General features: G+C 37.8%; 1 protein-coding gene across 2 annotated transcripts; it reads left to right on the top strand.

Annotated features, from left to right (window-relative positions):
* The first annotated feature begins 8,966 nt into the window (after positions 1–8,966).
* LOC131595357 (probable galacturonosyltransferase 4) lies at positions 8,967–12,513 on the top strand. Of its 2 annotated transcripts, none has more exons than XM_058867696.1 (9): positions 8,967–9,438; positions 9,549–9,583; positions 9,707–9,751; positions 9,873–9,954; positions 10,048–10,286; positions 10,380–10,639; positions 10,762–11,119; positions 11,235–11,810; positions 12,004–12,513. In XM_058867696.1, the coding sequence occupies exons 1-9, from the start codon at positions 9,333–9,335 to the stop codon at positions 12,277–12,279; spliced, it is 1,977 nt and encodes a 658-aa protein (XP_058723679.1). In that variant the 5' UTR covers positions 8,967–9,332; the 3' UTR covers positions 12,280–12,513. The 2 variants fall into 2 exon arrangements, with proteins under 2 accessions (XP_058723679.1, XP_058723678.1); XM_058867695.1 differs by having other exon boundaries at positions 10,033–10,286.
* Positions 12,514–13,041: the final 528 nt, after the last annotated feature.

Raw genomic sequence — 13,041 nt, 5'->3', positions numbered from 1 at the left:
CTGTTTTCATCTTAAAAGTTTTCTCTCTCTCTCTCTCGTTTTTCATTTCTTCTCTCAAAACCTAGCGTTCACCCTAAGTCTTTTGAAGCTCCATGACTCAAAGGCGACAGATCTCTGTGCATCTCGGGATGGCTCTTCTAATACCGCTCAAGTCAGACTCTTCTTTGATGTTGTTATCAACTTTCATCCAAAGACAGAAGACTTTCTTGAGTTGTGGGAAGATATACTCAACTTCTATGTTGAGTTTCTTGACCGAATGTTGTTTTTTTTTAATTTTTGTAGTCATTTCCTCTTTGGAAATTCTACTTTGTAGTTTTCTTTTCCTTGCTGCTTCTGCTTGTTAAACATAGGAACCTTTTGTAATATCTTTTGATTATCAATGAAAAGTTTCTTTGTGTTTTACATTCCAGTAAATGTTTTCTTTTGTCGTTTTATACATCTGAATCTTTTGAAATATTCTTTTTGATGTTATGACAAAAAGGGGGAGAAAGATAAATGATAAATGATTTGATTAAATCTATCAGTTGCTGGGTAAAGGCTCCCACACATTCACTAACAAGAACTGCAAGTTCTATATGGTTTAAGTGTTTTGCAGGTACAGAGAAGTGAAGTGAATCTTCAAAGCAAACACTAGAAGCAAAACCATGGAAACTGAAGCAAGCTGAGTGCTGTCAAGCTTCAGAGATCAGAAGCAAGAAAGAAGAATGAATCAGAAGCACTGATAATAGAATTTGAATATCATTGTCTATCCTGTTATGACAAAATTCTATATGCTCTGATACATATAATGTTATGGCTCTGATACATTATTTGCTCTGATACACGTTTTTAGCCTAAATGCTCTGATACATTTGGCTCTGATACATATCATGTATTTGAATATACATTTTATGTTCTAACTCGTTCATGCTGACTTTTGTCGTTTAGTTTTTGTTCTGTAACATTTCAGGATGTAGAGATGCTCAGATGATGCTCTGGTACATTCAACAATGTTCTGATACAAATCTAGCATGAAGTGATGTTGGTAGACATTCAAAGTTCTGAAGCTATCCGAGGGAAGCAGAAATCAGAAGATGTGAATGTTCTAAAAGATCCAGTAATTCAAGTTCTGAAGCTGTCCTGAATGGAAGCAGAAGTCAGAAGCTGTGAATGTTCTAAAGATCAAAGAAATTCAAGTTCTGAAGCTGTCCTGAATGGAAGCAGAAGTCAGAAGCTGTGAGTGTTCTAAGGATCTAAAGAAATTCAAGTTCTGAAGCTGTCCAATGGAAGCAGAAGTCAGAAGCTATGAATTCTCTGAAGACAGAAGCTTATATGATCGTCTCTACCGAAATAATCAGGGAAGTCCTTTATCAAAGTTCTTCGAGTATTTATTTCAGGGGGAGATTATTTATCTCAGGGGGAGATTGTTAATCTCAGGGGGAGACATATTCATATGCTTATGCTATAGCTGTGTAATTTGTCTTTTGCCGTTTACTCTTTCTGATCGCAAATTCATATCATTTATATATGTTTTTGTCATCATCAAAAAGGGGGAGATTGTTAGAACAAGATTTGTTCTTATCAATTATCTTAGTTTTGATGATAACAATAATATGAATTTTGCTTAAGATAATATGGTACTCTAATCCAATGCAATTTCCCTTTCAGGAAATATATAAAGAGTACGCATAATTCAGCGCTCAGAAGTTGTGTCTCAAATGGTTCAGCATGCAACATCAGAACATGGTCTGGCAAGACATCAGAAGATGGTCGAAGCAGAATCAGAACATGGGTCTATGGAAGCATCAGAAGAACATGAGATCAGAAGCACTGAAGATCAGAAGATGGTATCACGCTCAGAAGCACTTCAAGGTCAGAAGATCAGAAGATGCTGTGCACCAAGCTGTTTGACTCTGATGATATTCAAACGTCGTATTCACAAACATCAGATCAGAAGGAAGTACACGTGGCAGACTACGCTGACTGACAAAAGGAACGTTAAAGCTACTAAAGGCTACGTCAGTAGACACAGCGTGAACAAGGCTCGAGGTAGTTGACAAAAGCGTATAACATTAAATGCAAAGCTGCACGGAACACGCAAAGCATTAAATGCATTCAACGGTCATCTTCTCAACGCCTATAAATATGAAGTTCTGATGAGAAGCAAGGTTAACGATTCTGCACAAAATCAACTTATATCAAACTTGCTGAAACGCTGTTCAAATCTAAACTCAGAATCTTCATCTTCATCAAAGCTCACTACATTGCTTTTGTAATATCTTAGTGAGATTAAGCTTAAACTGTAAGAGAAATATCACAGTTGTGATTATCGCTTTTAAGAAGCATTTGAAATACTCTTAGGATTACATTAAGTTGTAAGGAACTAGAGTGATCGGTTGATCAGTATACTCTAGGAAGTCTTAGCAGTTGGCTGAGCAGAAAGTCTTAGGAGTGAACTAAGCCTAGAGTGATCGTGTTGATCAGTAGACTCTAGAAAAGTCTTAGGAGTGAACTAAGCAGTTGTTCCTGGAGTGATCAGGTTGTGATCAGAAGACTCTGGAAGACTTAGTTGCGGACTAAGTGGAAAACCATTGTAATCCGTGCGATTAGTGGATTAAATCCTCAGTTGAGGTAAATCATCTCTGCGGGGGTGGACTGGAGTAGCTTCGTTAACAGCGAACCAGGATAAAAATATTTGTGCATTTATTTTTATCGTCCAAGATTTAAAGTCACACTTATTCAATCCCCCCCTTTCTAAGTGTTTTTCTATCCTTCACTCGCAAGGCGAATCTCTTCAAATTCCCTAATAGCGGGGGCAAAGCTATGCAAGGCATGTTTAACACTTCGATCAATACACATTGGTGTGTTCCAATCAATACAAGTCCAGGAATGGCAAGTGCTATAATCACTGGAGGCAACGTTCAAGACATCCATGCCTTCCCACAAATCCGGTTTCACAGGATCATATCCCCACAGAGTAGTCATTAAGAAGATATCCTCAAATGTTCTCGTCCCAACAAAGACTTAGTTCCTCAACATAGTTTACATCTTCGACACTGCCGGTTCCTCGACACTTCTCTCTTCCCCAAACAGGTTTATTCATCTCTCTTTATCCCCAGTCAGGGTGCATCAAAGATCAAATCGTTTTCATCCCCAAGCAGAAATCATAAATCCCCAGCTGTATATCTTCAAAACAAGACCAGGCATCAGATTCACAATGATCTGAAGATTTATTTTCTCGATCAAGATACTCCAGATAGCATAAATCATGTTCATGCATCATATACATATCCATACATTGCAAACTCATGCACAACACACAAGTTTCTCATTTATTTTGAGAAACTCATCACATAATACATGCATCATGACATTGCATAAAGACTAACTTTACCTTTTTCAAGATACAGGTACAAGCAGATAAACAATATCTCCAACTTTCCAAGATCTAATTCAGTTACTACGAACGGTGCTGACACGATCAACATTCCAAGATCTAATTCTATCATCATGAACGGTGTAGACACAGTCATCTTTCCAAGATCTAATTCAGTTACTACGAACGATGCTGACACAATCAACATTCCAAGATCTAATTCTATCATCACAAACGGTGTAGACACGGTCATCTTTCCAAGACTTAATTCAGTTACTACGAACGGTGCTGACACGATCAACATTCCAAGATATAATTCTATCATCACGAACGGTGTAGACACGATCATCTTTCCAAGACTTAATTCAGTTACTACGAATGGTGCTGACACAATCAACATTCCAAGATCTAATTCTATCATTACGAACGGCGTAGACACGATCATCCTTCAAAGATCTAATTCGGTCACCACGAACGATACTGACACGGTCAAAGAAAGAGACAGACAGACTTAATCAACTCAGAAAAGAACACGACAATAGAGTCACGACAATGGAGCCACGACAATGGAGCCACGACAATGGAGCCACGACAATGGAGTCACGACAATGGAGTCACGACAATGGAGTCACGACAATGGAGTCATGACAGTTCAGATCTTATTCAAATATTTTTACTATTCACACACGACACTTCAAACTTTTCAAATAAACGAACAAGTGAGCTAAACAATTAAGAGCCCATGGATAACCATGGATACAAAGGGTGCCTTACACCTTCCCTTTGTATAACCTACCCCCCGAACTCAAAATCTTTCAAAGGTCTTTCCTGTTCTTTTTGCCTTTCCAATTGGATAAAATAAAAGTCGGTGGCGACTCTTGCTATCCGCAACATTTCGAATAAAGTCAGTTCACCGTACTACACCATCAGATCGTGCATAATAGCTGGCAGCAACACTTTTCTGGTAACCCTATGCATACTGTGTGGCACAAGTTAAAAAGGATGATCCTTGTTCTGAGGAGGTTTAGTAGACCCTTAAATGGGTTGAAAAGAAAACTGGAGGAGGCCAGAAAAGAGTTACATGAGGCTCAGACCTGTCTTGCAGGTGACAGGATGAATTCTGAAGTAATCCTCAGGGTGAAAAAGGGTATAGAAGAGGTCATAAAGTGGGCAGAGATGGAACAAATGGATATAGTTCAAAAATCCAAAATTGAGTGGATTAAGGCTGGTGATGGGAACAACAATTACTTTTATGTTTCCATCAAGCAGAGACATAAGCAGAACTTCGTTAGAAGTGTCAGTAGAGATGATGGGACTCTTGTTGATGATCAGACGAAGATTGAAGATGAGGTGCTCAGGTTCTATCAATCTCTTTGGGAACAACTGAGGAGAATTTTTTGGAAGTCAATTGTGAAGTCCTTAGAAAAGGAACTCAGCTTAGTCAATATCAGAGAGAAAACCTTATTAGTTCTATCACTCAAGCTGAAATTGGGGAAGCTCTTAAAGGAATAGGCAACAACAAAACTCCAGGTTTAGATAGGTTTGGTGCTAGATTTTTTAAGAAAAGTTGGAGTATTGTGGGGACTGATGTGAGCAGGGCTATTGAAGATTTTTTCAATCATGGTAGGCTCCACAAAGGTTTTAACACTACTATTGTTGCTTTAATCCCAAAGAATAATATGGCTAAGGCAGTTAAGGATTACAGGCCCATCTCCTGTTGTACTACAGTTTACAAGATCATTTCCAAAATATTGACTTGCAGATTAGGGAAAGTTATGCAGTGTCTTGTTTCGCAGAACCAGGCAGCGTTTGTGTAGGGGCATCATTTGCAAGACCATGTTCTTCTAGCATATGATTTGATCAGAGGTTATGGTAGGAAGCAGTCTACCCCCAAGTGCATGATGCGAATTGATCTGCAAAAGGCCTATGATATGGTGGATTGGAGAGCTCTTGAAAGGATTTTGGAAGAATATGGTTTCCCTTCAAAATTCATTAAGTGGATCATGATAACAGTTACTACTGTCACCTATAAATTTCAAATCAATGGTAATTATACTAAGAGCATGGCTTATAAGAGGGGGATTAGACAAGGAGATCCCATCTCCCCTCTTCTCTTTGTGCTAATGATGGAGTACCTTACCAGATTGTTGTTGCAGCTTGACAAGAACCCTAACTTCAACTACCACTCTAGATGTGAGAAGATGAAGATTACTAGCCTGTCTTTTGTTGATGACCTCTTGCTTTTCACAAGAGGTGATAGAAAGTCTGTGGAGCTTATGCTTGATCAGGGTAAATTCCTTCTCTAAATCCACTAGTTTAAAAATGAATGCTAGCAAATGTTTCATTTATTTTGGAGGTTTGGATAACTGTAGTAGAGAAGAGATTAGGACATACACTGGTTTTAGGGAAGGTGAATTACCTTTTAGGTACTTAGGTATTCCCTTGAATAGTAAGAAATTGGCCAACAAACATTATTTAGTTCTGATAGAGAAAATTGTGCACAGAGTGACACACTGGAGTTCTAAATTGCTTACTTATGCTGGAAGGGTCCAGTTGATCCAAAGTGTTCTTTTTTCTGTTGTTAATTTTTGGATGCAAGTTTTGCCCCTCCCTAAAGCTGTTCTTCACCACATTGATGTTGTTTGTCGTAGCTTCTTATGGACTGGTGATAAAGATATTTCCAGAAAATCCCCAATAGCCTGGAAGAAAGTGTGTAGGCCTAAGGCTTATGGTGGCATGAATATCATTGATTTGGAAAACTGGAATAAGTTGTGCATGTTGAAGCTCCTCTGGAACTTGAACAAGAAACTGACTCTTTGTGGATCAAATAGATCCACACATATTATCTAAAATATGCTGATATAATGCAGGTTCAAAGTAAGGATAGATATTCATGGATGATGAAGCACTTGCTCAATAATAGGCAACTGTATCAGGAACTGGATGAAGACAAAGCAGTTAGTGGCAACAAAATTCAGCTCAGGCCCCTCTACAATGCGATGCAAAACAATGAGGTGAAACCAAGCTGGAGGCATTTGATATTTGGGAATCTATCTAGGCCCCGGTCTGTGTTTGTATTATGGCTTGCATGCAATGGTAGATTGGCTACAAAAGACCAGCTAAAGAGGTTTGGCATGGTGCAAAATGACAGTTGTGTGTTCTGCTCACAATAAGAAACTCCGGCTCACTTGTTTTTCTACTGCAGCGCCTTGAAGAGCATATGGCAGACTGTGCTACATTAGATCAACATAAGCCATGGGCCATTGGAATGGGAGCAGGAATTGGACTGGTGTTCTCAGAACTGCAGAGGCAAGAACTGGCATGCAAAACTCTTAAAGTGTGCAATGACAGAAGCTGTTTATGCTATTTGGAAAGTGAGGAATGACAAAGTTTTTGGGAATGACAATTACAATGGGGACTATAGGACCATTGAGAGAAATATTATAGATACAATAGTCTATAGAATATGGAACACAAAGAAGTATAGGAGACACATAGCCACTCTTATGTTATAGGGGAGTGCTCTTAATGTTATTTGTGCATAGGTTTTGATCTGTGTGGCTGGATCGTGGGAGATTGCCGTGTATATATTGTTTTTAAATTAATCAAATTTTATTGATTCAAAAAAAACTTTTTTTAATAGCAAAAGTCTGACATATTTAATTAAATGAACTTTTAAAATAAGTTTAAACTTCACATTTCTATTAAATAACTTGACCTTAAATAAGGTAGGCTATAGACATGTGTAGGTCAGTATTGTTGAAAATATAACAAGTGTGAGTGTGGATAATAATCCCACATTGGAAATGCAAGTGGTGACTTGAGCATATATAAGTGGAGAACCCACTCACCTATCACTTTAAGATTTTAGGTGGAGAAGTGGCGTGTCTCCCACAAAGGTGTGTTGCTCAAGCGAAATGTCCCGAAAATAACAATGCTCCTGAACTCGACCCTCCCCCAATTGTTGCGCTAACAAATGGTATCACGAGCCTTTGGTTCGAGAAAGGGACCGACTTACTTGTTTCGAAAGTATCTCCACATGGTCGTTGGTATGTGTTCCGCATGTGCGTAGAGTGTCTCATGTGTCCATCGGCGGTACAAGTGTAAGTGGAAGAAGAGTTTCCACTTGAGGGAGAGCATTGTGGACTCACACTTGAGGGGGAGTGTTGAGAATAAATACAAGTGTGAGTGTGGATAATAGCCCCACATTAGAAATGCATGTGGTGACTATAGCATATATAAGTGGGAGAACCCATTCATGTATCACCTTAAGGTTTTTAGGTGGAGAAGTGGTGTGTCTCCCACAAAGGTGTGTTGCTCAAGTGGAATGTCCCAGAAATTAACAATGCTCCTGACTTGATCTACCCCCGATTGTTGCGCTAACAAATGGTATCATGAGCCTTTGGTTCGAGAAAGGGACCAACTTACTTGTATCAAAAGTATCTCCACATGGTCGTTGGTATGTGTTTCGCATGTGAGTAGAGTGTCTCGTTGAAGTCTGTCCAACGGCGGTACAAGTGTAAGTGGAAGAAGAGTTTCCACTTGAGGGGGAGCATTGTGGACTCAAACTTGAGGGGGAGTGTTAAGAATATAATAAGTGTGAGTGTGGATAATAGTCTCACATTGAAAATGCATGTGGTGACTTGAACATATATAAGTGAGAGAACCCACTCACCTATCACCCTAAGATTTTAGGTGGAGAAGTGGTGTGTCTCCCACAAAGGTGTGTTGCTCAAGCGGAATGTCCCGAACTCGACCCTCCCTCGATGTTGCGCTAACAAGTGTGCCCTATTATATCTCTAGCGGTTGTTTTTGGATTGTTTTTATATTATTTTTTTCCATAATAGTGTGTTTGGTTCGTGGTAGATGAAGGAGAGATGAAGGTGTCCTATTCTATCTCTAGAGGTTATTGAAAATTTATATCTATAACAATATATAGAAGAAATACTTTGTTTGATGTATGGGTATACAAATCTGCAATGTTGTGTAATTTCCATAATAACATTCATTGAAACCATTTTTAACTTCAACATAACTCCTCTCTCTACTATTAATTTTCACATGTTGTGTTTTTTAAATTAAATTCAAATAAAAATATCATTTATATTTTCACAGAAGACACGTGAATAAAAATATCATTTATATTTTCACGGAAGACACGTGAGTGTCATTTTGAACGCCAATATATGTTAAAGCTATTGAAATATTAAATTAACTTTCTTTATCAATTTTTTTTTTTGACTTATCACCATCAGTATAGTCTGATTCGGAGGTCAGCTCTGACATCAAATAGGTCAAGTCCCCTCTCGATCACAATTGCAGAAGATCGAACTATCATCTTTTCTACCAAATCCAGCGTCAATCATTAATGAAACAACTAACAATTAAAGTTTGATTTTGCGCTAATCACCAATAAAACAACAATTAAAGTTTGATTTTGCGCCAATCACCCGTGGAACCGTGTTTTTAATCAAGATAATTTTTTTCCATTTTATTGATTTTGCGCGTATTTTCAATTCATTATTTCCGTTTATCACCATCCTTTTAAGCAATTAATTAATTAATTAAAAGCGCAAAAAAAAAAAAAAAAGTTTCCGTTTGCAAATAGTGATACAACAAAATACAGATTTCAGATTCTGAATTCAATACTCACACAGACTCGTTCTCTTCTCTTCTTCTCTCTCTTCCTCAATCTTCGTTCATTGCTTTTTCTTTCTCCGTTTCTTCCATTCTCAACATCAAATTCACTAACCCATTCACATAAATTCCAGATTTTTGAATGTGTTTCAGATTTTTCCATCTTCCATAACCCTTGTGACAAAAGCTGAAAATTTTGCACTTTTGTGTTTGGAGTCAATTTCCAAACACACCCAGAAGAGAAATATAAAGTGGGTCTTCTTTATTCTTCTCAAAGTTTCTTTCTTTTTGTTCTCTCATACGTAACTGAATAGGATCTGAGCGTTTTTGTATAGTAGTAATGATAGGGGTTAGAAACATTGTGGTGGTGTTGCTTTGTATTACTGTTGTTGCTCCTATTGTTCTTTACACTGATCGTCTTGGTTCCTCTGAATCTCCACCCTCCAGTGAGTTTCCCTTTCTTGTCTTTATTGATACTTTTTCTTTCTTGTTTATTTTGTTTATTTGATTTGATGTTGAATTTGGGTTATTTTGTTGTTTTAATGTGTTTTTGCAGCCAGACAAGATTTAATTGAAGATGTTAGTGCTTTTGTAAGTGATTATTAGTGGAATTAATTGATTCTTTGGTTCTTTCTTTTGTTTTGTGTGAGTAAGAGTGAGTGATAGTTAGAGATCTTTGAGTTTTGAATTTTGTTCTTTTGTGTTTTGTGTCAGCCTTTCAGTGCTGCTGATTCTAGTCACTTGAATCTGCTTCCTCAGGTAATGTTCTTTTATTTTTGTATTCCCATTTTTTTAATATTTTGTATATAATTTTCAGTTATGTGTGTTGAATCTGTGATGATTTTCTATTTATTGCTGAAATATCTTGTTTTGTGAATAGGAAACTTCGACTGTTCTTAAGGAACCTATTGGAGTTGTGTATACAGATGATGATTCAGTTAATAGAAGGAATTTGCCTCAAGGTATTTTGTTCGGTTAGATTTTAGGGTTATGTTTCTTGAATTTTGTTAACTTGTGACATCAATGTTGTGTTTACTTAGCCTTGCAATTGGCAGAATCGAGGGAGCATGTATCTGCTAGGGTGTTGTCGACGACAACAGAAGAAGATCAAACTGAAAAGGATAGCAACATCAAACTTGTTACAGATGAAACTAAGCAAGGAAGTCAAGGCGGTGATGGGAGTATGGAGAAAGGTGATACAATTAGTGAACATGTGAGTGGGGAAGATGCTATTGATGTTGATGACCATGATGGGAAGTTGACTCATGATTCTACCGAAGAGCCTCTTGTTAAGGTAACTGATATATTTTCCTCTTGGTATATATGTATGTTTGTTCACTTTGTGTCAATTACTTGAGTTCACTATAATTGGTTAATCTCTTTTCAGGGTACCATATTGGAGCAACAACAAGCAACAGAAACTTCTGGCGGAAACAAGAAAAGACCCGAGACCTATAAACAGAATGACCAATTGCCATCGGATGCTCGAGTACAACAACTAAAAGATCAGCTCATCCAAGCGAAGGTCTTCCTTTCTCTTCCAGTGGTTAAAAGCAACCCTCATCTCACTCGGGAGCTTCGTTTAAGGGTTAAAGAAGTAACACGAGTTGTTGGGGAAGCAACCAAAGATTCTGATTTACCTAGGAAGTATGTTACCTTTTGAAAAGCTGTTATTTGTTTTCAAATTGACCCATTATTATGATTCATATAAATGTGATGAATAGCTATAGCTAAAATTTTTCCACTGTTTTGCAACTAATTAATGGCAGTGCAAAGGAGAAAATGAAGGCAATGGAGCAAACATTGTTAAAAGGAAAGCAAATTCAAGACGACTGTGCGGCTTCTGTGAAGAAGCTTCGGGCTATGATCCATTCAACGGAAGAGCAGCTACATGTGCTAAAGAAGCAGACTTTGTTCTTAACACAATTGACAGCAAAAACACTTCCCAAAGGTCTTCATTGTCTTCCGTTGCGTCTTACAACTGATTATTATAAGTTGAATGCTTCTCAGCAACAGTTCGCTAATCAAGAGAAGTTAGAAGACCCAAATCTGTACCATTATGCAATATTTTCGGACAACATATTGGCAACAGCTGTTGTTGTGAACTCAACTGTTGTCAATGCTAAGGTAAACTGTTTCTAATTTGACAAATTTCTTCAAAAATCAACAAACCATTGGTGCTTTTATTCCCTAATGAATGGCAGCACTTGCTCATACTAATATTGGTCCAATGTATTTTCAGGATGCGACGAAACATGTTTTCCATATTGTTACTGATAGGCTCAATTACGCGGCAATGAGGATGTGGTTTTTGGGGAATCCACCTGGCAAGGCAACCATTCAGGTTCAGAATATTGAAGACTTCAAATGGTTGAATGCAAGTTACAGCCCTGTTCTTAAGCAGTTGGCCTCCCCAGCTATGATAGATTATTACTTCAAGGCTCATCGAGCAACTTCTGATTCAAACCTAAAGTTTCGGAATCCTAAGTATTTATCTATCTTGAACCATCTACGTTTCTACCTGCCCGAGGTCTTTCCAAAGCTCAACAAAGTGCTGTTCTTGGACGATGATATAGTTGTGCAGAAGGATCTAACCGGTCTTTGGTCAGTTGACCTGAAAGGCAATGTAAACGGAGCTGTAGAAACTTGTGGCGAAAGTTTCCACCGATTTGATCGCTATCTTAACTTCTCTAATCCTCTTATTGCAAAGCATTTCGACCCACATGCTTGTGGGTGGGCGTACGGAATGAATGTATTTGATTTAGTCCAGTGGAAGAGGCAAAAGATCACAGAAATCTACCACAACTGGCAGAATCTGGTAAGTAATGCACACATTTTTTTGCAAGTATTCTATATGATACGAAGCACTGATGCAAACATGACACTGACATGTCGAAACTAGTAATACACATGTTAGGCCCTAGATATGCATTCCTTGGATTTTGAGATATCTTGTTTATTTCTTGGTTGAGTTGTGAACTGATTTCTTTTATACTCAAACTGAAATCCAGAATCATGATAGACAACTATGGAAGTTAGGAACACTGCCACCAGGTCTCATAACATTCTGGAAACGCACATTCCCATTAAACCGTTCGTGGCACGTGTTGGGCCTTGGCTACAATCACAATGTCAACCAAAAAGAAATCGAGCGGGCTGCTGTGATGCACTACAATGGGAACATGAAGCCATGGTTGGAGATAAGTATTCCCAAGTTTCGAAGTTATTGGACAAAGTATGTCAACTATGGCCACGTCTATTTGCGAGAATGCAACATCAATCCATAGGTTAGAGATCAGTCATTTTGATATCATTCAAGTTTTGTGATGTCAAATCCTAAATGTGTAGGGCTTATGTTTTTTAAAGCTTCAGCATCCATTTTTTTGTATACGTTTATTTTCATGTTTTATATTGGTATTTTTTGAATTGGCACATAGAAGATTAAAAGCCAATGAAGTGCAGAAGATGCTAACTGTACTTGTAAATGAAACATGAAATGAAGAGGCTATTTTTGTCTTGTAGTTTCTTGTCCCTATGTTGTTTTGTGTATGCAACTTTAGTAGATAAAGTTATGTTGGTTTGTTGGTTTGTTGGTTGTAGTTATTGAGTTTATGATGTTTGAAGTATGTTGGAAACAGTTGGCTACACCGACAATGCAATTTGTAAGTTGTAAATAGAGGAGGGTATGGTAGGAAATGGTTAAATAATGCTGGTACTAGAAAATGTATGGATAGAGAAAAAGTAGAAGTATGGTAGGTTGTAGTAGACGAGGCATCATGTGCACAACATAATTTGGTAGGACAGATAAGCACAGAAAAATATAATAAATGGTAGGTAGGTACAAAGAAGCAATGCTTTTGTGAATTGTCATCATGTGATGGTGGAACCCATTTTGATCATGTGTACTAGGATATCTTTCTAATTCTCTTGAGCTGTCAAGTTGTGCTAGACTGTGCTCTTGCAAGTTAATGACAAATTTGGGACGGGTTAGTCTTATTTTGGGCTGAAAACTCTTTAAATCAAGAGGGATTCTCAATCTAGCTTTTTTT

Source organism: Vicia villosa, linkage group LG4 (assembly GCF_029867415.1).
Source record: "Vicia villosa cultivar HV-30 ecotype Madison, WI linkage group LG4, Vvil1.0, whole genome shotgun sequence".
Lineage (NCBI taxonomy): Eukaryota > Viridiplantae > Streptophyta > Magnoliopsida > Fabales > Fabaceae > Vicia > Vicia villosa.
The sequence above is the reverse complement of the archived record's forward strand: the minus strand, read 5'-3'. Positions and strand labels throughout refer to the sequence as shown.